Source organism: Cervus canadensis, chromosome 17 (genome assembly GCF_019320065.1).
Source record: "Cervus canadensis isolate Bull #8, Minnesota chromosome 17, ASM1932006v1, whole genome shotgun sequence".
Classification (NCBI taxonomy): Eukaryota; Metazoa; Chordata; class Mammalia; order Artiodactyla; family Cervidae; genus Cervus; species Cervus canadensis.
In genome coordinates, this window is record NC_057402.1 from 58,904,864 (window position 1) to 58,930,577 (window position 25,714).

General features: G+C 42.2%; 1 protein-coding gene across 1 annotated transcript in view; it reads left to right on the forward strand.

Moving 5' to 3' along the window:
* Positions 1 to 25,714, forward strand: part of GABRB3 (gamma-aminobutyric acid type A receptor subunit beta3) — a 279,117-nt gene that overhangs the window by 174,545 nt on the left and 78,858 nt on the right. Inside the window, exon 4 of the mRNA XM_043434472.1 lies at positions 14,079 to 14,299. Coding sequence (XP_043290407.1) covers positions 14,079 to 14,299 — 221 coding nt within the window. The remainder of the gene's footprint in view (positions 1 to 14,078; positions 14,300 to 25,714) is intronic.

The window sequence follows — 25,714 nt, forward strand, 5'->3', positions numbered from 1 at the left end:
TATACTTAAAACATATAATATTATAAATTAACCCTACCTCAATAAAAAAAATTATAAAGCAGAAAGAAAATGTCATTCCTCTACTCTGTAATCAGTAGCACTTGATTTCTCCTTCCTTGGGCACTGTGTTTGATTAATTTTATGAAACCCTGCATCATGATTTCTTTCTAGCTACCCAGGCTGCGATTGTAATATCCCAGAGGGTGGCTTTATGTAATTCCTTGCAGGGTTCCCCATCCAAATATTTCTGCTGAAACTATTATCAATTCCCAAAACCATCAAGCCAATATTTTCCAGTCAAATGAAGTATGATGTTGTTAGTATCATGATTTGTCTATTAGCAATAACCTAACAAGTTCTGGGTAGAAACCAGAAATAGATGTGATCTCAGAAATGAACAGACATGCTGTCTAAAAATAGCTCTTCTTCTTAGAAACTGAAAGTACTATAAAATGTATGGCATCACTAGTCTACATGTTTTGTCTTTGAGGAGGGGAAATCCAGTGATAAATCCTGCTATAGAGATATATATGTAAAATCAAAGGACACTTGAATACCCACAGTTTAAGTTTATAGGGGTGAGGTTTCTTGGTTTACAATGGAAATATTCATTGTTTACTTTATGATAAATATATGCCCTTCTTGAAGCATTTTTTTTGCCTTGTCTGCTCTCGTGAAGGAATTCAGAGTGACACAGTTCTGTAAAGCCGATAATGAGAGCTCTATAAGCCATGTAAACCAAGAGATGACTGCTTTAGGATGTAGAATTCTTAACCTCATGGTCATCTGCAGGCACCGTGCTCAACCAAGGGGAAAGCACAGAGGCTTGAGAAATGCCACACAGTCAGAACATGGACAAATCCCTCACTTCTCCAGTTGTTATATTCTCCCAGTTCAAGTATCCTCCAAACACAGAGCTGTGGGCGGCGCCTTTCAGGAGCAGTATGGCTGTTTCTCACAGCCAGTTCTTGGAACTCCTTTGGATAGATGATGAATTTGAGTCATTGCATCCTCTTTATAAGCTGGGCTTCCCTGGTGGTCAGACAGTGAAGAATATGCCTGCAGTGCCAGAGTCTTGGGTCCACTTCCTGGGTTGGAAAGATTCCCTGGAGAAGGAAATGGCAACCCACGCCAGTATTCCTGCCTGGAGAATTCCATGGACAGAGGAACCTGGCGGGCTACAGTCCAATGGAGGGCAAAGAGTTGGACACAACCGAGCAACTAACACTTTTGCTTTCATCCTCTTTGTAAACCTGTTAATCAAAGATAGTTGCTAGAAAATAAAGCTATGTATCTGAATATACACGCACACATATGTTGTAGACTGTATATGTATATATAATTTTCTGAAGAGTTTGGTGTCTTTAATGAGTGTTATTCAGGTGAATACTAATTGAAAATAAAGGACAATATGAAACAACTCCTCCTCAATTTATAAGCACATTCCAGAAGCTCATTCATACAGTGTTTGTGCTGCGTTAGAACATCTGTTCCCATGTGGAGTGTGAGACATCTGGTCGTCTTGTATGTTTAACCTGTTGTTAACCTGTATGTTTATGTTTAACCTGTAATATATCAGAAGTCTGGTATTTCTGGCTCAGCCTCTGCCAGACACCATAGGTAAGCGTTCTTCTGGGGTGCAGTTTGGAAGTCCAGGATCTCAACTCTAATCCACTGTCATGGGGACATTAGTGAAAACACTCCCCACCCTCCTACGGTTGCTGCTGACTCATGATCCAGCTCTAGATGTTGAAGGTATTTAGGATATAGGGTCAGTAGAACCCAGTGACGGAATTAATGCTGGATTTCAGATGTGAAAGAAAGAAAAAGTTTGTGTATAACCTCTGGTTTTGGTTTGATTGAAATAGTGGATAGATGCTAGTAGAGAATGGGGAAGAGATTTGGAGTAGAAAGATAATGAGTTAATTTTAGACACATTGAACTCTTGGTTTGCTTATGGGGCATCTGGATGGACAGATTCAAAGATGCTGGATACATCTGTGGACATCTCAGAAAAATGAAATAGTCCAGACACTCTGATGGAGGAGGCTTCCCTGATGGCTCAGTGGTAAGGAATCTGCCTGCAATGTAGGGTCAGGATTGATCCCTGGGTCAGGAACATCCCCTTGAGAAGGAAGTGACAACTCATTCCAGTATTCTTGCCTGGAAAATCCATGGACAGAGGAACCTGGTGGGTTACAGTCCATGGGATCGCAAAGAGTCAGACACAACTGAACTGAGCAACAGTACGACCGATGGAGGAATAAAAACTGGAGGCTGGAGTTAAGAACAGGAGATGGTTCTTGCATTGCTCCTGGTTCCTCAGTGTTTAGTTTGGGAGAATCAATTTACAGTTAAAGGGGGCTGTGCAGAGGACACTTAGTGAAACGTTCTCTGTATACAGAGGGGTCAATTGACTGTATCATGGGGAGGAGTAGGTGGGAGGTAGGTGGGAGGTGAGTCCTAGAGCCCCCGAAGGTTAGATTAGCCATAGTGGATCACAACCCGGTAGGATGGCTGGCTTGGTATTTTTATTAGTGCTATAGCTGTTTTATACATTTGTGTTTAAATTTGTGATTTCAGTGTATTTCACAGCAGAAAAAAAATGTTTTATGGAAAATCTAGTGACCTGTTACATTTCAGGAAACAAACTTGCAATTTTATTTGTATATTGAGTAAAAGATGAAATTTGGGATTTTAGAAATGAAGAATGAGGTCTGCTTCTGGTAGTGCTGAGAATTCTGCACCAAATCATTAGGCTGAGTCTTTCTTGCTGGCATCTTGGGATAATAGAGCACAGTAGGTTTTTTGGGGGATCGGGGAGTTTGGTGTGCACTTGGCATGGGGCAGCCAGCTGGGAACCCATCTGATAAAGAGGATTCTTTTGCATTGGGTGTTGAGGAGTTCTGGGGAGGATGACTGGCCCTGAAATGCCTGTTATGAATCAAGCTCTGTGTTAAGCTCTGTTAGCTCAGTTAATTGCTAGAACACTTTTATAAAAATGAGCATTTTTAGTTTCATTTCTCCAGAAGAAGTTATTGAGGCTCAGAGGTAAGACATAGGGAGAGAAGCCAGCTCGGTGGTCTGAAGCATCCTGCTCCATCACCCTCTGCATTTGCTGGAAGTTATTTGTAGCCTTTGCTGGAAATTTACTTAGCCAAGGGCATGTCTTATGTTTTCCTGGTTCTCTTTGGTTTAGGTTGAATTCTAGATTTCTTCTGGTTCTACATTTTTTTTTTTTTTTTTGTCCTTTGAGAGAAAATCAGTATAATCATTTTGCATTTCAGACTTACTGTACTCCGGAAAAATAGCTATGGTAACTTTTCATACATGAAAAGAAAAGCAATTTTCAAAATAATTTATATCCTTTGCCAGTTTTTCATGTGGCTATAGGGGACTGGGGAACTTGTTAACTATTTTCAGCAGCCCATCCAGATTTCATACAGAGGTCACTGGTTCATCTTCTAAATATACTTGGCATTTAAGTGGATGAATAAAAATTATAGACTGTGAGCCTTTTGGTGGATGCAGTAGCTATATAAAGACCAGAAAGTCTCAGCGACCTTCCTCTGCATTCACACACCAGCTCCCTCCCAACTCCAGACTTAGTAGGTATTCCTTAAACATATGCATTGTTGTAGTAGGTGTTCCTTAAACATATGCATTGTTGTAGTAGGTGTCCCTTAAACGTGTGCATTGTTGTAGTAGGTGTCCCTTAAACGTGTGCATTGTTGTAGTAGGTGTCCCTTAAACATATGCATTGTTGTAGTAGGTGTCCCTTAAACGTATGTATTGTTGTAGTAGGTGTCCCTTAAACATATGCATTGTTGTAGTAGGTGTCCCTTAAACGTGTGCATTGTTGTAGTAGGTATCCCTTAAACGTGTGCATTGTTGTAGTAGGTGTCCCTTAAACGTGTGCATTGTTGTAGTAGGTGTCCCTTAAACGTGTGCATTGTTGTAGTAGGTGTCCCTTAAACGTATGTATTGTTGTAGTAGGTGTCCCTTAAACATATGCATTGTTGTAGTAGGTGTCCCTTAAACGTGTGCATTGTTGTAGTAGGTGTCCCTTAAACGTGTGCATTGTTGTAGTAGGTGTCCCTTAAACGTATGCATTGTTGTAGTAGGTGTCCCTTAAACGTGTGCATTGTTGTAGTAGGTGTCCCTTAAACGTATGTATTGTTGTAGTAGGTGTCCCTTAAACATATGCATTGTTGTAGTAGGTGTCCCTTAAACATATGCATTGTTGTAGTAGGTGTCCCTTAAACGTGTGCATTGTTGTAGTAGGTGTCCCTTAAACGTGTGCATTGTTGTAGTAGGTGTCCCTTAAACGTATGTATTGTTGTAGTAGGTGTCCCTTAAACATATGCATTGTTGTAGTAGGTGTCCCTTAAACGTGTGCATTGTTGTAGTAGGTGTCCCTTAAACGTGTGCATTGTTGTAGTAGGTGTCCCTTAAACATATGCATTGTTGTAGTAGGTGTCCCTTAAACATATGCATTGTTGTAGTAGGTGTCCCTTAAACGTGTGCATTGTTGTAGTAGGTATCCCTTAAACGTGTGCATTGTTGTAGTAGGTATCCCTTAAACGTGTGCATTGTTGTAGTAGGTATCCCTTAAACGTGTGCATTGTTGTAGTAGGTATCCCTTAAACATATGCATTGTTGTAGTAGGTGTCCCTTAAACGTGTGCATTGTTGTAGTAGGTGTCCCTTAAATGTGTGCATTGTTGTAGTAGGTGTCCCTTAAACGTGTGCATTGTTGTAGTAGGTGTTCCTTAAACGTATGCATTGGTGTAGTAGGTGTCCCTTAAACGTATGCATTGTTGTAGTAGGTGTCCCTTAAACGTATGTATTGTTGTAGTAGGTGTCCCTTAAACATATGCATTGTTGTAGTAGGTGTCCCTTAAACGTGTGCATTGTTGTAGTAGGTGTCCCTTAAACGTATGTATTGTTGTAGTAGGTGTCCCTTAAACGTATGCATTGTTGTAGTAGGTGTCCCTTAAACGTATGCATTTGGTGTAGTAGGTGTTCCTTAAATGTGTGCATTGTTGTAGTAGGTATCCCTTAAATGTGTGCATTGTTGTAGTAGGTGTCCCTTAAACATGTGCATTGTTGTACACGTCTCGGCTCCTCGCGTGTGTCCTCTGTGATGCTAACCACTTCAGAGTGTGTGTCAGGCAGACTATGCAGATGGGTAAGTGTGCTGAAGACGGTGAAAAGGCAGACTTGAAACTTGGGCATGTTTGAGTTTGAAGTGCCTTCTCTTGGTCACTTTCATTATACTCGATTTGGTTTTATGACTACTCCACCAGAATGTGAGCTACTGTGAGGTACAAATGATGTGCTCCTCATCTCTGGGTCCCTAGTACCTAGCAGAGTTCTCAGCCTGTGGCAGATAGTCAGTGCAGCTCGAGGCAGAGGGAGGGAGGAGGAGAGGGGATCAGAAGGGGTGTCCTGCTTTATTTTCATAGATCACCGTGTTACCAAGCTCAGGTTCAGATGCTCACTGCTCGAAAGCCAGTGACTGAAATGCAAGTGTCGGTATAAAGGAAAGTTGCTTCCATCAGAGAAGCCACTGATCTGGGGAGAAAGTGGACTCATGTTCTGAGACCAACTCCAAAGATTCCGCTTAGCCATGACAATTTAAAGAGAAAGAAGGGAAGCAATCTCAGTTATTCTTCATGGTCGGAGGTCAGATTCTTCATCATTTTTCTGTTGTGTGCAGACCTGCTGACTTCTCATCTTCCTTCAGAAGCTTGCCTTGCCCACACAGTCTGCCTGCAGATTTGCTGAGAGGGAAGCTGGGAATAGAGAGTCCATCATTCTTTGACGACATAGTTCTTCATTCTTACTCCTTTTAATTCAGGAAAGTAATCAACAGGTTAGGCAAGGCGTTTTATACATTCAGTAGTTAGATTAAATGTTGCCAAGTGATCTCATTTTTCTAATTAAGACCTGAGGAAGTCAGAAATGGGTGAACAGGAAAGGGGCAAAAGAGCTGCTGAGACTTGTCAGCATCATTCCATTTCCCTGGGGTTGGGGCACAGGTCTGTCTTCTGTAACCTTTCATGCTGACATAGGGTGGAGGATTCTGAGTGGAGATGTTGAGAAATGTGTCTGTAGCATCTCTTTGCTGACAGTTTTAGTTGCCTGCTTATATGTATGGGCTACAATTATTTTTGATGCCCACAAAGATATAGATAGATGCTCCACTTATAGCTCAGTCAGTAAAGAATCTGCCAGCAATGCAGCAGACCTGGGTTCAATTCCTGGACAGGGAAGATGCCCTAGAGAAGGAAATAGCAACTCTCTCCAGTGTTCTTGCCTGGAAGATCCCATGGACAGAGGAGCCTGGTGGGCTACAGTCCATAGGGTCGCAAGAGTCGGACATGACGTAGCGTCTAAACCACCACCAAGATATAGATTATTATGAGTGCTGACATTAATACCATTCTTTGAAGGCCAGTTCTTAGAATTGTGCTAGCCATAGACTTAGTATTGCTCAAGATGGAGCAGCTTATATCATGGCTACGGTCTGGTCATCAGCTAACATCCAGTTAGCTTTTTCCCTCTGGTTTCAGTTATAGTATCTGTACAGCGACCCAGGAATGTGCATCAGACACTGAAAGATCCTGTGACTCTATTGTCCTGATCATGAACTGCTTGAGCCTGCTCTTCTGTTACTCAGGGAGGCCTGGGAGATAGCAGGTTTTCCACAAGCAGCAGGCAAGGGACATGGAGGGGGCCTTTGTATTATGTTGGTGGGGATGAGGGTGAATGGGGTGGGCTGCAGGATTTTGCTGGATTGTAACCTCATGGATTCAACAAATGGAAACCTAGGTACCAGCAAAATCTGTTGTGGGAGGGGAGATGGATGCAGTGTTGGATACTCATTTTCTGACCATTGAGAGGAATGGATTAAGATTTTCTAAATAAATTCTGTTTTAAAAAGTGCCAAGATTTCCCCAGCCTAATTTTAGTTTCAGAAATGCCTGCAAAGGAAGCCTCCACCACTGAGGGCTTATGTAAGCTTCTTGAAACAATTTCCTGTCTTCCCTGACCTAAGAACAACTTACCTGTGAGTTTTGGTCTCATAAACTTGCTGAACCAGATGCAAATGCAGGTGTCCTGTGGCTTTCACAGCTGCAGTTAAATATTTACATTTGGCTTGGAGATTGCCTTTCTTTCTCAGGGTTAGTAAATTTTTTCATTTCCTGTGCTGAGCAAATCTAGTCAATTACCTAATTGCAGAATAATGAGCAGTATTTCCACTTTCAAATATGTATTCTTTCCATCTTAATGTGATAAATACCAAGAAATTTCCACAAGCAGGAAGAAATGTTGTTGTTTATCTCTTATTACAATTTATTTGAGCTGCTTGAGTTATACACCCAAAGGCTTTATTTTCTTGTTATTTGTTGTTCCTGCAGCTGTTTGTATATTCTCAGGGGATTTTAGAAGGACAGTCACCTATGCACAGATTCTTGGTCCTTGAATGTCTCATATTTAAAAATGCTTGTTCCCAGCCTCCTCAGACTCTATGCCTGCCCCTTTACCCCTCCCGGCTCCATCCTCTGCTGCCTCAGTACACCGACTCCCAACAATGGGATCATGGGCTGGGCTAGTGTCTTACTCAGAAATTGTGGCTTCTGACTTTTGCATGAAATGGAATTTTGTAATATGGGATAAAACCTAGCAACTCTTGTGTCATGTTTTTTCAATGAGAAAATAGGACACAAATTCTAAACAAATGACTCACTCGTTTATGGAGCCCTACCGAGTAGTGTTTGCTGTAAAGAATCCACCTGCAATGCAGGAGACCCCGATTCGAATCCTGGGTTGGGAGGATCTGCTGGAGAAGGGATAGGCTACCCACTCCAGTATTCTTGGGCTTCCCTTGTGTCTCAGCTGGTAAAGAATCCGACTGCAGTGCGGGAGACCTGGGTTCGATCCCTGGGTTGGGAAGATCCTCTGGAGTAGGTAAAGCTACCTACTCCAATATTCTGGCCTGGAGAATTCCATGGACTCTATAGGCATGGGGTCACCAAGAGTCGAACATGACTGAGTGACTTTCACTTTCACTTTGTGAAGGCAGTATAAAGCCTGCAGGGATAGGCCTAGCCTTGGACTTCAGTATTTCATGCTGTTTGATTTAATACACATTTGTAAAAAACGGAGAGAATGGAGAGGACCCTGACTTCATTAAGTTATCAAAGAACTTTATGATCCCTAAGAGAAGCCCTGAGGCATGAATTGCCCTTTAATTGAATGCTTTTGTTTGTAAGATGCTTTGTAAGAAGGAGTCTTTGTTTTGAATACAATTCCTCAATATTTTTTCGTGCTTATTCTAAGTTCATCATGAACTTTTTATAACAAAGGGAGAGAAGGGCAGGGGGTGGAGGGAGAGAGATATTCTAGACAATTTATCTTACCTAATGATTTTTTTAAAATTTTATTTGGAAAATTGCTTTACAATTTTGTTTTGGTTTCTGCCATACAACAATATGAATCAGTCATATATATAAATCCCTTCCCTTGTGAACCTCCCTCTCCTCCGACCATCCCACCCCTCTTGGTCATCATAGAGCACAAGACTGGGCTACTTGTGTTATTTAGCAACTTCCCACTAATAACCTATTTTATCCATGTATACTATACTATATATGTCAATATGTATTTATACTATATATGTCAATGCTACTTTCTCAAATCATCCCAACCTCACCTTCCCCTGCTGTGCCCACAAGTCTGCTCTCTACTAGGTTCATCAGTACCATTTTTCTAGATTGTATATATATGCGTTAATATGTGATACTTGGGTTTCTCTTTCTGATTTACTTCATTCTGTATAAGAGGCTCTAGGTTCATCTACTTCCCTACAACTGACTCAAATTCATTCCTTTTTATGGCTAAGTATATTCTATTCTAAAAATGTACCAAAACTTCCTTATCCGTTCATCTGTTGATGGATGTCTTGGTTGCTTTCATGTCCTGGGTATTGTAAATAATGCTGCAGTGAATATTGGGGTACGTGTATCTTTTTCAATTATGGTTTCCTCAGGGTATATGCTCAGTAGTGGGACTGCTGGGTCATATCTTAGATTTATTCCTAGTTTTTTAAGGAGTCTCCATACTGTTTTCCATATGACTGTATCAGTTTACATTCCCACCAACAGTGCAGAGGGTTCCCTATTCTCCACACCCTCTCCCGCACTTATGGTTTGTAGAATTTTGACGATGGCCATTCTGATTGGTATGAAGTGATATTTTATTACAGTTTTGCATTTGCATTTCTCTAATGACAAGTGTTGTTCAGCATCTTTTCATGTTTATTGGCCATCTTTATGTCTTCTTTGGAGAAATGTCTGTTTAGGTCTTCTGCACATTTTTTGATTGAGTTGTTTGTTTTTCTGATGTTGAACTGTATGAGCTGCTTGTATATTTTGAAGATTAACCCTTTTTCAGTTGCTTTGTTTGCAACTATTTTCTCCCATTCTGAGGGTTTTCTTTTCATCTTGTTTATTGTTTCCTTTGCTGTGCAAAAGCTTATACGTTTTATTAGGTCCTAATTGTTTACTTTTGTTTTTACATCCATTAATCTAGGAGGTGGTTCAGAGAGAATCTTACTGCTATTTATTTACCCAGTGATTTTAATGAGCTGTTGTGTTTGTATGCCCAGTCACTCAGTCGTGTCCGACTCTTTGTGGCCCCATGGACTGTAGGCTGCCAGGATCCTCTGTTCTGGGAATTTTCCAGGTAAAAATACTGGAGTGAGTTGCCACTCCCTATGCTAGGGTATCTTCCCGACCCAGGGATCGAACCTGAGTCTCCTGTGTCTCCTGCAGTGGCAAGCAGATTCTTTACCACTAGCACCAGCTGGGAAGTCCTGCTGAGCTATCATAGTTTGAACCAACTCAAACTGAAAAACGCACATTTATGCATCATACCCTAGAGAGTCCCAGTTCTCAGTGGCCTGGAGAAATCTGGATGAAGATACACTTGCATTTTCCCTGTCCCTGTCACTGCCTGACCTCTCTCCACTAAATCCCATCTCCTAGGAAACCAATGCTTTTAATCAGGGCCTCCCAAATTCCCAGTGCCAGCCTCATTCAGTGGTTGGACTTGGACCTAAACAGAAGGCTGAGTGCTGTCAGGGTGGACTGTACCTGAGTCCACCTCCAGTGCTAAGGTCAAAGACCAAAAGCTTACTTCCCTACCTCTACCTTATGTTCGCTGAGGAGTCCATGATTCCCGCTTTTCACCTCTAGCCCACTGCCATCTAGATCTCTGTGGATTCCTGGAGTTGTACAGTCTCAAGGTCTCTTCTTTTTCTGAGAACAGACTCAAATCCACTGCTGGCAGGCTTGCCAGTCCACACAGATTGCATCTCCTCATGGCCGTGTTCTTTGATCTAGGACAGATCACTCCAAACCCGGAAACCAGCAATTTGCCTGGGACCCCTTGGAGGAAACAGACCTTCACAAGGCATCTGTCTACAGAGAGCTATGCTGAGTGCCTGCAGGATGAGGGGCTTTAGTGGTACCATCGTTCTTATTACTCCCCTTTGAAAAAAAATTCCTGGAGAAGGAAACGCTTCCCACTCCAGTGTTCTGGCCTGGAGAATTCCACAGACTGTAAAGCCCATGGGGTCACAAAGATTCTGACATGACTGAGCAACTTTCACTCACTTGAAGAAAGCTACTGTACATGGCTGCACCCTCCCCTCTCGGGGACATCTTTGCAGACCTCGCCCACCAGGGTGGTTTCTTTGTGCTGCTCGGAACCCCAGCAGAGCTGAGGCTGAGCACCATCCTAGCGGGAGATGGCCTCACCTTCAAATCCCAGTTCCCCCAGTTGCTTGTGTAACTGGGGGTGGGGGGGCAAAGTATATGAACTCTCTAAATTTTTCTTTCTTCATTGATTGGGGGTGGTAATGAGAACAACAGCAATCCCTGCCTTGTATTTAATTAAGATGATCTCGCATAAGGCCTGTTTGTTGTCATCAAAACATGTTAGCTGCTGCTGGCGGTGTGAACAGTGTTCCCTAACACCCCTCCCAGGCGTCAGCGCCATGGCCCCACAGCTGCCCAAGAGAGCAGAGGGGGCTTGTTCCTGGGCAGTCATCTCTCCTTTATCCGCCTTTATTCCTTTATCTGCCTCTTCTTTCTCTGCAGGAGAATGAGGTGAGATGCTGACTAGCGTCCCGCTGAAGTCACCGTGCCCTTGCTTTCCAAGGCACAGCCCATGCGGCGGATTTGCATTTAAGTGCTGCTACTTTTTATCCCTGTGTTTCCTAAGCTCTCCTGTGCCTCAGTCCACTCAAGTCAGTGAGCAAACACCCAAGACCAGAGCTGAGAGGTGCTGCTGATGCTGTGGGGAGCAACAGAACTCAAAATTAGACCCTGCTCTGAGCTTGCAGGCTGAGTGACAGCTGGGCTCCCAGGGCCAGCTGACGCATGGAGGCGCCTCCACCCTCATGGCAGCCCCCGTGAGCACCAGCTGGAAGGGAGCTGGGAGAGCGGCGCTAGACTTCACGACTCAGGCGTAGGATGAGGGCTCAGAAACCGGGAGAGAAACAGATGAAACTCTTCTGTTTCAAAAGAATGCAATTCAGAGAGTTATATTTAAATTGAAAATCCTTTAGCTGCTCCTGCTAATTTACCTCAATCTTGTTATGCCACCAAAACTTTGCATGCTTCACTTAAAATGCATCACCTACATTTACTGATGTTATGGTAGTGCTGGGACATGATTGTGAACTTTACAGGCCTGTTCGCATCCTGAGGGTCTGCATCAAGCCTACTACTTGTGGCTTGCTAACCAACATCCCTTTTCTCTGTCCACCCTCATCACCCTCCAACAGGATCTCCCACTCACTGAGGGTTTTGCTCATCATCCTTGTTACCCACTGAACTCACCATTGCAAAACTGATCTTCCTCACCCACAGCTTTGAATTTAAAGCACAGGTTTTATTATTATTATTCAGGTATGGCAAGGCCAACAGATAAGGAGACAGCTCTCATTGAAAAGAGAGTTTGTCACCAACAGACACCAAGAGGAGGAGGCATGTTAAAGCATGAGAAATCAAAACCTAAAAGACATGGTTGATACACGTGGTTATGTCACTTGCTGCTTAGAAACCTTCAGTGGTCCTTGGCTTTGGAGTCAGTGTTCAAGTTTCTCCACTTTCAGGTCACTGCTGCAGTCCAGCCTTGCCCACCACTCTATACTTTCCCCCTCTTGCATCCCATGTTCCAGCAAAACTGCACTCCTTGGGGGTTTCTCATCAGTTCTATAAAAGCAACAGTCCTTGTGAGACTTTTCATTCCCCTGCCTTGTGTCTGGCTGACCAAGGCTTCAATACCACCTGCTTTGTGAGAATTTTTAATTGGTGGTAGGACTTTCTGTGTATATGGGGGCTTCACACAATTAATACCAGGCACAGACCTTTGCCATGGAAGTGGGGAGGAAAAAATGCCTGTGCTTCTTCACATCCACTCAAATGCTAACTTTCTTTCTAGTTGCAATAAAGCTTCAATAAAGGGCTTCCCTGGTGGCTCAGACAGTAAAGAATCTGCCTTCAATGCAGGAGACTTGGGTTTGCTCCCTGGGTCGGGAAGATCCCCTGGAGAAGGAAATGGCAACCCACTCCAATATTCTTGCCTAGAGAAGTCTACGGACAGAAGAGTCTGGTGGGGTACAGTCCATGGGGCTGCAAAGAGTCGGTCGTGACTGAGCAAGTATAAATAGAATAAAAAAATATAACAAAAACAGCTCCTCAGGCTTTTTGTGATGTTTGCGTCCCTCTCTGATTTTTTATGGGCCCCCTAGCTTACCCCTTCTTTTGTCCGTAGTTGTGAAGCATGTATTGGTTCTGTCACCTCCCCGTTGGTGACGGCACCTGGAGAAGAACGCAGGTGTGCTTTGTCATTCTGGAGGCTCCTCTGCTCCAGCACTCTTGTGGCCAGCGACAGACAGTCAGTGGCATGGGCAGCTCTGAGAACTGCCCTGTGAGGTGGCGAGAAGAACTGGATGGGATGTCAGGAGACCCATGTATGAGATAGATTCTTCAGCTGGTTTGCCGTCTGCCCCTCACTGCCTGCAAAGTGGATGTGCCCTGCCAGTGTGGAGCCCACGTGCTCCTGCCTGTAACAACAGTGATTACTTCTTCCCTGGCTGGAGAGTTTACTGACTCCTTGGGATTTTCAGACTGGATCCTTCCACGATGCGGTTCAGGATGTCCCATGACCATGACCAGGTTTTTAGACCTGATCACTCTGGACTTGAACAATGATTGCCAAAAAGAATAGAAATTTTAAAATAGAATTTCCATGCTTGGCCTCTGATTTGTCTTTTCCCCACACTTTCTTATTGCAGTAACTGCTTTGCAAAACAAAAACATGGGGTCGGCTGCCTGTTTTGCTGCTTACTTTGTGGGGCTGGCGCCTAGTCTAGTGCCTCCTCCCACATCCGGCTTTAGTCCTGTTTTCTCTAAGTATCTTCCTCTAGAGGTGATGACTTGGCCCATTAGTGTGTGGCAATGGCCTTGGCAATCTAGAAGGAAACGGAAATGTGACACGTGACGCAGAGATCTCACGCAGGTCATCCTGTCCCCAACTGGTGATTTTTTCTAGACGGTTCCATTTACAGCTGTGTGGAGGGTGGAAGGAAGGAGAGGAAGAGTCTAAACTGCTGAGAGTTTGTAGCCAGGACTGGCCTCTTGTTGGATGCCCAGGCATAGGTATGCTTGGTGGGAGGAGGAGGACCTAGGCTAATGCCCAGGTTCCCTGCCAACTCTCTAATTTTATGATGACTTTTTTTTTTTGGCTTTTATTTCTAGGGTGTCTCTTAAATGCCAATTTATCTAGTCTGCTTCTTACCTAAATAAAAGAGTACTTATAGACATGATGTATACCTGTTAAAACCAGTGTTTGCATTTACAAGAAAGCAACCACTGCTTCCTAACCCTGTCCGAAAATAACCCATTTCTCATGGATTCCAACCTGAATTGGGCTCATTGTGGAGGAAACTTGCCTGTGGCTGAGCACAAACTCCTTTTTTCTTTTCTTTTTCTCCTCCAGGATTACACCTTGACCATGTATTTTCAACAATACTGGAGAGATAAAAGGCTCGCCTATTCTGGGATCCCTCTCAACCTCACGCTGGACAATCGAGTGGCTGACCAGCTCTGGGTGCCTGACACATATTTCTTAAATGACAAAAAGTCGTTTGTGCATGGAGTGACGGTGAAGAATCGCATGATCCGCCTCCACCCCGACGGGACGGTGCTGTACGGGCTCAGGTCTGTCTGCCCCGCGGGCTGGGTTCATGGGTGCATGGCACGCTGGCCTTGAGTTTCACTGGAGTTGATTATAGTAAGTGAGACCATGTCCTCCGATTAATTAAGAGACATCCATGAAACATTCTGAACTCTGAAGAAGAAGAATCTTATAAATCTAAGATTTGGAGCATTACTATTACTATAAAGCAAGGCTGTTTTTCAAGCAAGTGAAAAACAGCCTGCTTGGATTGAGTTGATGTAATTGGGCTGTAAGAACAGATTCCCTCAGGACGGATTTCCCATAGCATAACCACAAAGGCCTATAATTAATATCACCTTCATACTTTAGAGGCTTTCAGTAAAGTTTCCTAAAGCCATTTGCAGAGTTGAAAAAAAGGTCTATGTGTGCTGACATAAAGTATGGTCTCCACAGAGCTTTATGAGGTGACACCACCAATATTTATGGGGATGAGTAAATACGAGGCTTCCTGGTGAGAATAACCTCTCGCCAGGTCTCATAATAAAGTCACGTGAATTCGGAAACCAGACTGTTTGCTGTCTGGAACCCTGAGGAGTCCCTGGGCTTCCCAGTTATCCTGGAAGCCGCCAAGCCTTCCCGTGATGCTCCCCCACTGCTGGTTGTTAGTGACTTTGACTTCCACCGCATGGTGACCTTAGCAATCCGTGTCTCTCGTGTTGACTTAGCACTGGTTTTTGTTTTGTTTTAGAGTGAGTGTGTCTGCATCACAGTCAGGAATGGGGCACAGGTGGTTATCTTGGAGCAAAGGTTTATCTCAGAATGTTGTGAATCTTCCTTTAAAGTTTAATCCATTTATGGCTGCGCTAGGTCTGTGTTGTGGCGCACAAGCTTAGTAGTTGCAGCTTGTGGGCCCTAGAGCATGCGCTGAGTGGTTGTGGTGCATGGGCCTAGCTGCCCAGCAGCATGTGGGATCTTAGTTCCCAGGCCAGGGGTTGAACCTGGGTCCCCTGCATTGGCAGGCAGATTCTTAACTGCTGCACCACCAGGGAGGTCCCTGTTATGAATCTTTGACTAAGACTCCAACAGGGCTAAAGAGTAATCATAATAATGTATATTTAAATCCATACCACTGTGAATTTTAGTGCTTTGGGAAGAGTAAAGGGAATTATTTAACACTGCCTTAATTGGAAAATGTTAAGTGACTTCCTCAAAACACCAGTATATAGAATGAGACTTGGAATTTTAGCAAAAATCAGACCTAACTGTAAGAGAAAAAAGTGGCACATATCAACTAAGCCATGGTGTTACTCTAAAAAGAATCTAGATAATGTTTCCTTGGGATATTTTCAGCATTTTGTACTTTTGCCTGAAAGCGAGAGATGTGGTTGAAAAGTTTTGAAATTCTGACAAGTAAAAAAATTGGTTGTTCAAAAGATTATCCAGAGGCCATGTAAGCATAAAATGGGGAGTCATGTCCTTCATTTACCTGCCCTCCCTCCCCAAAAATGTGGATAGAAATATGTGAGTGTGTGCATGAGAGTGTGTGTATGTGTGTGTGTGCGTGTCTGTAGTGGGGGCGAAGCATAGGAAGCAGATAGCAATGAAAACTAGGCTAGGCCTTCTTGGCTTCTTGCTGCTTGGGTTCTCTCCATTTTTATTTTTATGTTGTTTATTTTCTCACCGGGATTAGAGTACATTTAGTGTGTCTAAGAAGAAAGAGGTTTCACTCTGTTAGGTTTCACTCTGGACTCAGATTCTGAGTCCACTCAGATCGCTTTACCAGACGCCCACAGCAGACACTTATTTCTCACTCTCTGGAGGTTGGGAGTTCAAGATCAAGGTGCCGGAGCTAGTGTCCAGGAAGACCTGCGTCTTCATTCATGCCAGGAGCTTTCTCACTGTATCTTCACCTGATGGAAGTGCTGTGGGGTCTCCTTTATAAGAACACCAATCCCATCATGGTCCCCACCCTCATGAACTAAGCCTTCACGTTCCGATACCACCTTTGGGTTCAAATATGAATTTGAAGGAACATAAACATTTGAGCCATAACAGACAAGATGATACAATATGAATGAAAGAACTGTAATTAATTTCTAAACTCCATTTGAAAGTGTTGGATTTCACACCATAAAATAGACAAGATAAGAAAAACCAAGAGATTAAAATTATGTAACAGCTAGTACTCTGACTGTAAATTTTAATGTAGAATTTAAATAATAATGTAATAATAAGCTATGGGATCTTTTTAATAGTAAACTTTTTACAATTACCTAGAAAAACTCTCTGGTGAAATTATTCCAGCTGAGCTATTTAAAATCCTAAAAGATGATGCTGTTAAAGTGCTGCAGTCAATACATCAGCAAATTTGGAAAACTCATCAGTGGCCGCAGAACTGGAAAAGACCAGTTTTCATTCCAATCCCAAAGAAGGGTAATGCTAAAGAATGTTCAAGCTACCATACAATTGTACTCATTTCACATGCTAGTCAGGTTATGCTCAAAACCTTCAAGCTAAGCTTCAGCAGTACTTGAAACAAGAACTTTCAGATATACAAGCTGGGTTTAGAAAAGGCAGAGGAACCAGAGGTCAAATTGCCAACATTTGTTGGATCATAGAGAAAGCAAGGGAACTCCAGAGAAGCATCTGTTTCATTGACTACATGAACGCCTTTGACAGTATGGATCACAACAAACTGTGGAAAACTCTTATTAAAGAGATGGGAATGCCAGACTACCTTACCTGTCCTCTGAAAAACCTGCATATGTGTCAGGAGTCAACAGTTAGAACCTTACATGGAACAACTGACTGGTTCAAAATTGGGGAAGGAGTGAGATAATGCTGTGTATTGTCACCCTTTTTGTTTAACTTATATGCAGAGGCTTCCCAGGCGGTGCTAGTGGTAAAGAACCTGCCTGCCAGTGCAAAAGACATAAGAGACGTGGGTTTGATCCCTGGGTCAGGAAGATCACCTGAGTAGGAAATGGCAACCCACTCCAGTTTAATTGCCTGGGGAACCCCATGGACAGAGAAGCCTGGCAGGCTATAGTCCATGGGGTCACAAAGAGTTGGACACGACTGAAGCGACTCAGCATGCGTGCATGCAGAGTACAGCATGTGAAATGCCAGGCTGGATGAAGCCAAGCTGGAATCAAGATTGCCAGGAGAAATACCAGCAACCTCAGATATGCAGATGATGTCAGTCTAATGGCAGAAAGTGAAGAGGAACTAAAGAGCCTCTTGATGAGAGTGAAAGAGGAGAGTGAAAAAGCTGACTTGAAACTCAACATTCAGAAAACTAAGATCATGGCATCTGTTTCCATCATTTCATGGCAGATAGATGGGCAAAAAGGGGAAACTGTGACAGATTTTATTTTCTTGGGCTCCAAAATCACTGCAGATGGTGACTGCAGCTATGAAATTAAAAGATGCTTGCTCCTTGGAAGAACAGCTATGACCAACCTAGACAGCATATTGAAAAGCAGAGACATCACTTTACTGACAAAGGTCTGTCTAGTCAAAGCTATGGTTTTTACAGTAGTTATGTATGGATGGATGTGAGAGTTGGCCATAAAGATGGCTGAGTGCTGAAGAATTGATGCTTTTGAACTGTGGTGCTGGAGAATACTCTTGAGAGTCCCTTGGACTACAGGATTAACCCAGTCAATTCCAATGGATATCAACCCTGAATATTCATTGGAAGGACTTATGCTGAAGTTGAAGTTCCAATATTTTGGCAGCCTGCTGCAAAGTGCCAGCTCATTGGGAAAGATTCTGATGCTGGGAAAGGTTGAAGGCAAAAGGAGAAGAGGGTGGCAGAGAATGAGATGGTTAGATAGCATCCATCTAACTGACTGACTAGCTGACTCAAATGGATAAGAATTTGAGCAAACTCTGGGAAGAACCGGGAAGCCTGGGGTGCTGCAGAACCTGGGGTAGCAAAAAGTTGGACAGGACTTAAGGACTAAACAATAACAACAAAAGTGAAATTTACATTCATTACACATCTCAAATAGCCTCTTAAATCAGTAAATAGATTTCCAAATCATAGCTGTTTTTATTCAAATGGGCTTTACAGGGGGCTCAGTGTTCAAGAATCTGTCTGCCAAGCAGGAGATAGGGTTGAATTCCTGAATCTTCCTGAGTCAGGAAGATCCCCTGGAGAAGAAAACAGCAACCCACTCCAGTATCCTTGTCAGGGAAACCCCATGGACAGAGGAACCTCGTGGGCTACAGTCCACAGGATCACAGAGTTGGACGTGACTTAGCAACTGAAGAACAACAATAGATCTCAATATGGACTACCCTGGTGGCACAGTGGAATGAATCCGCCTGCAATGCAAGAGATGTGGATTCTATTCTTGGGTTGGGGAGATCCCCTGGAGAAGGAAAGAGCAACCCCCTCCAATATTCTTGCCTGGGAAAACCCATGGACAGAGGAGCCTAGTGATCTTCCATCCATGGGGTCACAAAAGAGTCGGACATGACTTAATGACTCAACAACAACAAATGTCAATATAGCCCCTAGATATTTATTTAGAACCTCATATTTTTTAAACAATTCTTACATGTGGAGCTATACAGGCTGTCAGAAAGGAAATTAAATAACAGACCATTTTCCATATGTGTTTATCAGCTGTAATGTCCCATCTAAATTCCTTTGAAACTAGCTAATCTAGAAATTTCTGCCTTCAGTTTAAAAAAAAAAAACACATAGCTATAGAAATTAATTTGAATGTGAAATAATTTGAATTTTTGGACAGAAGGCACATGAGTGCTTGAAAATACTGGTAATTTTATTAAATTCATCTAAATACATATTCTGTGTTATTCTGTGTGAACTGAAGTACCATTTATATATTCCACAAGATATACTCAGGCACACTATATGTATTGTATATTTTGATAACATAGTATGGGTGTCACCCTCCATCCTCCCCTTGGTGGGGTTTCCTAACTTCCCGCTCTTCTCTTTTTACTGTTGTACTCTCTGGATCACGTTGGTGACATGGCGAGAAAAAGATGGCCAGTGTTTGTATCCTTTTAGCAAATAGGTCTACCAGTGCCTGGTCCTGGAGCGGGTCTGGTGCAGCTGAGAACTTGAGTGGGTTAAACCCCACAAGGAGGTTTATGGAGCACTGGGCTTGTCAGTCTCCTGCTTGTAAAATACTGCTCTTGAAGGCTCAACCCATCAGAGATTACTTCCCTGCTGGCTGTGTCCTGAGAAGCTAGTTGACCTGACTGTGTCCCTGGAACCTTAAGGTTGAATTCTTCTTTCCTTTGGAAACTGGGATTTGCCTTCACCTCGAGTATCGTGCAGTTGCTGAAGCTGGTAGGTTAGTCACCATTAGCCCCTCGGGGCTCCTTTCCCCAGATGTGTCCAGCCATCACAGCAGAAGATCAACAAGGGCTTTTGCTTTATCAAGAGTAGAAGAGGATCTCTGGCTGGGAATGAGCTCTCCATGATGTGGGTTCGTGTGTCATCTCAGAATTATTCTGGGAAGTCATTAATCCATTACTCTGATGGCTCTGCAGAAGTAGTCAGTGGCTAGTCACAAAGATGCTGGCGAGCGATCACGTTCATGTAGTGATAAAAGGTTGTTTTAAATCCTGAACTCCTTTTCAATGACTCTTACAACCCCTATGTATGAAACTTGGGCTGATACTACCTTGAGATTACCTGCTTGGCTCAGCTGAATGAGACAATGAACCAAACCTCTTGTACTCATCACATCACCGGATGGGGTAAGGGAATGCTCTGAATAGGGCAAACGTGTCATCTTAAAATAAGACTTGGGCTGTTGGAAAATCTCCTTTGAGGAGCCAAACCTTTTTAGGAACTAGGAAGATCTTGGCTGCCCAGAGGCTCACAAGGCTTGATCCTGTTCCCGTGACGACATTTCCATTTCCTTTGGTGCCAGGCTGAAGTCTCCTTGCTGTCTGTCCCTCTCCTGTCTTCCCATCTTCTTTTTCAAGTCAACCTTAAGGTGACTACCTTATGCCATTGAATATCTTACCTGAACCACTGAGAGTACTTTGTGGTGTGGTCTTTTCTTCTGGCCATGAATTTTGTGTCTTTGGACCTTTTTTCCTGATGCTAGGAGTTAGTAATGGTTTCATAAAATAGTACTTGTCTGTCTCTGAAAAGATCCTGGGAGTCTGAGGTTGAATCATCTTCATCAAAACAATGTAGCCATGTTGTGCCTGAGAAGCTTACTGCAAAATTTATTGGAAAATATCTTGTGAAATTCCTGCTTGCTGTTGAATATGACTTGAAATTGTTAAAGCTGCCATTCCTGTACTTAGAAAGTTCATGCAGTGTTAAAATGAACCTAGAACTTATTTCAGGAGATTCAAATTAAGTCATCTAACTGGTTTGACTGCTATCTTTTTCCAAAACTGTATTTTATAGGGTGGTTCTGGCCAAACACCTTTTTCTCCCAGGAAAGCTGTAAGCCCACACAATTAATAACTTCGCTGGTGGCTCGTATGGTAATGAATCTGCCTACAATGCAGGAGACCCAGGTTCGATCCCTGGGTCGGGAAGATTGCTTGGAGAAGGGAATGACAGCCCACTCCAGTCTTCTTGGCCTGGAGAATCACACGGACAGAGGAGCCTGGCTGGCTACAGGCCATAGTGTCGCAAAGTCAGACAGGATTGAGCTAGTCACGCTTTCACTTTCACAGAATTAATAAGCTCATATGATTGGAGTGCAGGTGTGTTTAACTCCCAAGCTCTTATTTAGTCATTGCCTCCAAATTACTTTTACCTAAGTAAGAAACATATTGATAAATTGCTTTCCAAGAGGGATTATGCCAATCTTTACTCCCACCAACAATAAATTACATGCTAGCTTTAGGGTTGTAGCACCTGCTTTGAACTTCATCATTTTTTAGGCTACTGTAAATAATCTATCAATATATTTACTTCATCTCTTGAGGATGGAGAAAATCACCTGTCTCTCTTTAAATTTGGGCTCATAAAATCATCTGTTCTCCCTAATCATGTTCATTCTTTCCCTATTTTTAAGAACTGTTTCATACCTTCACTTCAGGCATCACTCCTCATTCACATTAGATGATGTTACCCTGTACTTTAATTAAAAACACAGAAGCTTCTTCATCTTGCCTTTTACAAAGAGGCCATCCCACATGCCTGCTACTCATTCTGTGCTTCTCTCAAGGTGGAAAGCGGGTCCCTGAGCGTTTCAGGAGTCACCTTCACCTTGGCATCCTCTCTCTACTAGAGGGTTTGGCTCCTGAAATTCTAACTGCCTTCTTTTTCCAACTGTTCTTCTCTCTCATCATGCTTCCAGTATGCATACCTTCCTTCTACTCTTCAGAAATAGTCAAGATGTCCCTGTCTTAGGGCCTTCGCACATGCTCTTTTCTTCATGCAATACGCTGTTTCCAGATGTTCATGTTTTTAGCATCACGGTGTAATTATATTAGTGAAGGCAGTTCTCCCAGTCTCTGCTCTGGTCACCTATTCGTTTTTTATTACAGCTTCTTGTTTTACTTTATTTTTATCATAGCACTTATCTATATCTGACATGAACTTGTCATTTTATTGCATTTCTAATTCATTGACTCTGTTCCTACCACTGATGGTGGGGAAACCACCATCAGAATATAAATTCTTTGAGACAAGAACCTGTTTCTTGTTTATTATTATATCCCAAAATCTAAAGTAGGAAAAAGTACTGTCTGAGGATTAAGTTTAATTCCAATTCTTCTCTCTGTAGTACTTTATTTTTATGTTTTCTATTTAGATTCCTAATCCATCAGAATTTATCTTGGTGTATGATGTGTACAATGTCCAGTGTTTTACTTCTCAAATGGTTAGCTGTTTTTTGCAGTACTTACCAGTTTATTCTTCCACGTGAGCTTTAGAATCATTTGCATTCTCAATTTCTAAAAATATAATGTGAAATGTCAGTTGGAATTATGCTCATAAATATGACTTTGAGAAGACCAAATGCTGAATGGTGGTCAGTCTTTCCTACATATCTGTGGCACATCTGTGTTCATGCATACTTTCAGTCATGGCTTTTAGTAAAATTTTGTCATTTTATTCATAGACAATCACTCATTTCTTTCTAAGATTTTTCCTGTTTCTATAAGTGTGGAGCTGTTAGGAATGGGATCATTTTTACATTATATTTCTAACTTTCATTGGTATGTGGGGAAGCTAATTCATCTGTTTGTTTATGGCTGTTCTTTGTTGATACATTTGTCCACTATCATATCTAGCCAGGCTAATCTCTTACTATGTCTAATTATTTAGTAAATACTCTTGAGGATTTTGGTCTCATAATCATATTGTTTATAATGGGTTTTTAATCTTCATTTTTATTGGTTTTATTCATGTTTCTGTTTTATTTCATTGGTTTCAACTTCCAGAAGATGAAAAACAATTGGGGATAACAGTGTGCCGCATTCCCTGGTTCTTCGTTATAGTAGGAGTGCTTCTTGCAAATCATCAGGAAGGATGATTTGCACTCTCAGTATAATTAATTGTAACTCATTCTTTTACTTCCATTAAATACCAACATACATACATACTCTCATTTTCTGGGAACTATGTCATGATTTGAATAACAAATATCACCAATTGATGGAATTTATTTTCAACAACTAATTATAAATCAGATGACTGACCCTACATGGCTTTTTTACATATCAGAAATAGGAAGAGACTTTGTTCATTCAATCTCTAGATATATGATCATTTTCCTTTTTTTAGCCTATAACTGTGATGTATAATTTCCTACTGTGATCTATCCTTGAATTCCTGGGATAAATCCTATTTTATCATGATGGGCAATACACTTAAGAAATTATTAAGTTTGCTTTGCTCATGCTTAATTTATAATTCTTCTTTTAAAAATCTGTTGAAAGCCGGTTTATTGGTGTAAATATATTTTGTGATCTAGCTAGTTCGGTTTTGTTTGTCCCCAACTACCCCCCTAAACACTGTCAAGTGAGGTGTGAAGTTGTGATTATTTGGCCACAGGCATGTGGGAGTCTAGCCCCCCCACCAGGGATGGAGCCCCCACCCCCTGCATTGAAAGGTGGTCTTAACCACTGGATCCCTAAGGAAGTCTTATGCCAGTGTTTTATGAATAGTCTTTTGCCATCTTTTTGTTATACAGGACTTCTTAATTCAATGTCTGATATTAAATGCAGACTTAGAATTAACATTTTCCCTTACATGGCCCAGCCCTATTTTAGGCTGGAAGCCTGTCGTGGCAAAGGAAGGATAGTTGATTTCTCAGCATCTGTGCCTCTGCTTCTCCTCTGTGCCCTCCCAGCCTACCTTGATGACCTGTATGTAACCTCCTCTGGTTTTGAAGGTTTATTTGGGGGCAGGTGTGGAGGGAAAATAAATAAGAAAAGTGTTACTGGAACTGTACTGTTTTCTCTTGGTTTCACGCTCTTTGGACCGAGAACATATTGGGAATTGGCTCTTCTCAGAGCTTTACTCCAGGAGGCCCCTTGACCAACACTGAGGTGGAGACTGAGCACAGCATACGTTTCTATTCCGTGGAGTCCCTTGGAAAAACTTCTTTAGTTCTAGGGTTCCATCCTTCATGGACCTTCCATCTCTGCACCCATCCATGCAGCCCTAGTATATAGGATTCAGGAGCGCTGCAGGTCCTCCCTTTTCCCGTGGAGCCCCTTGTGAGCCCCAGGAATCTGCCTGCTTTCCTCATATAATATCCAAGCCCTGTTCAGTTTCCTCTGCCCCGCCACCTGCATTCCAGGTGTGCCACATCCACCCTTCCTTCTAGGGATCAGCTGAAGATGGTAATCTCTCTTAGGGGTGGCTGTAAACTCTACCAAGAAATCTATCCCAATTTTAGCTCCCTCTCCTCATTACTCTGACCTCTAATAACAGTCATAACTTGGACAAAGATTCCAAGAACCATGAACCAATTCAATGAAATTCAGTAATAAATTATCCAATGGTTAGCTGATAATGTTGGGTCTTCTCACACGTTTCTGATATATATCATGTAGATTCTATTAAGTATATTAATACATTAGATCTCTTTGTGTTTTGACATAATATGAACCAAGAAGATCTCTCTGTATTTATGTGTTCTGTAATAAATTATATCATATGTTAAATCTCTGTTCCTAGAATGAGTTGGTGTTCCTGTAAGTATTTTAAAATTTACCTGTAGACATATACAGTTGACCTTTGAACACTGTGGGGGGTTTAGGGCACTGACCTTCCACACAGTTGAAAATCCACATGTAACTTTCTAGTCGTCCCTCCATATCCTTGGTTGCTGCTGCTGCTGCTAAGTCAGTTCAGTTGTGTCCGACTCTGTGCGACCCCATAGACAGCAGCCCACCAGGCTCCCCCATCCCTGGGATTCTCCAGGCAAGAACACTGGAGTGGGTTGCCATTTCCTTCTCCAATGCATGAAAGTGAAAAGTGAAAGTGAAAAGTGAAAGTGAAGTCGCTCAGTTGTATCCAACTCTTAGCGACCCCATGGACTGCAGCCTACCAGGCTCCTCCGTCCATGGGATTTTCCAGGCAAGAGTACTGGAGTGGGTTGCCATTGCCTTCTCCATATCCTTGGTTAAGCATCTGCAAATTCAACCAGCTGTGGATTGTTCAATATGATAGTGTATATTTATTGAAAAATTTCTGCATCTAAGTGGACCTGTGTATTTCAAATCCATATTGTTCAAGGGTCAACTGCACTACACATAAAATGTTTTTATAGATACGTGGTAGTTTGAATAGCCTTTTAAATGTCATTTTCCACCCTGGCACACATGGCTTTAATTTCTGCTATACTTACAGGTATCTGTAGATTCTCTAGATTTTCGTCTTACATCAGTCTTAAAAATTCATGTTTTTAAGGAAAATATCCTTTTTATTTAGACATCTAATTCATTAATATGCACATATGCATTACCTTCTAGAATATATTGTTACATTCCCTTCTTCATTTATAATTATGTTCAGTAGCATCAAGAAATATTTATGTATTATATATATATGTGTGTGTGTGTATATATACATTTTAAAAAGCTAGCCTTTAATTTTACATCATAATTCTGTTCATTAATTTATGCTTTACCTTTGTAAACATCCCCCTCCTCCTGTTGCTTTTAAAGCTCTCTTTACTGAGGAGCGATGTCAGCAAAGTAGCAGACCAAGGAACTCCAAATTTTTATTTCTCCAGAGAAACATCAAAAAACAAGCAGAAGCTGTCTGAACCAACTTTGTAGGAGCTCCAGAGTATATTCCTGGAATATATTCCAAGGCTTATAGCAACTAAGCAAATGCCAAAGAAAGAAAAACCTATATTCAAAACAGTAGGAAAGTTTTGTGGCATTTTCCCCTGCCATTTCCCCATCCCTTCCCTGGTGCAGGGACAGTTTTGATCTCAAGCAAGTGGCAGCTCAGTTACAAGCTCTCTGGCACTGGAGGG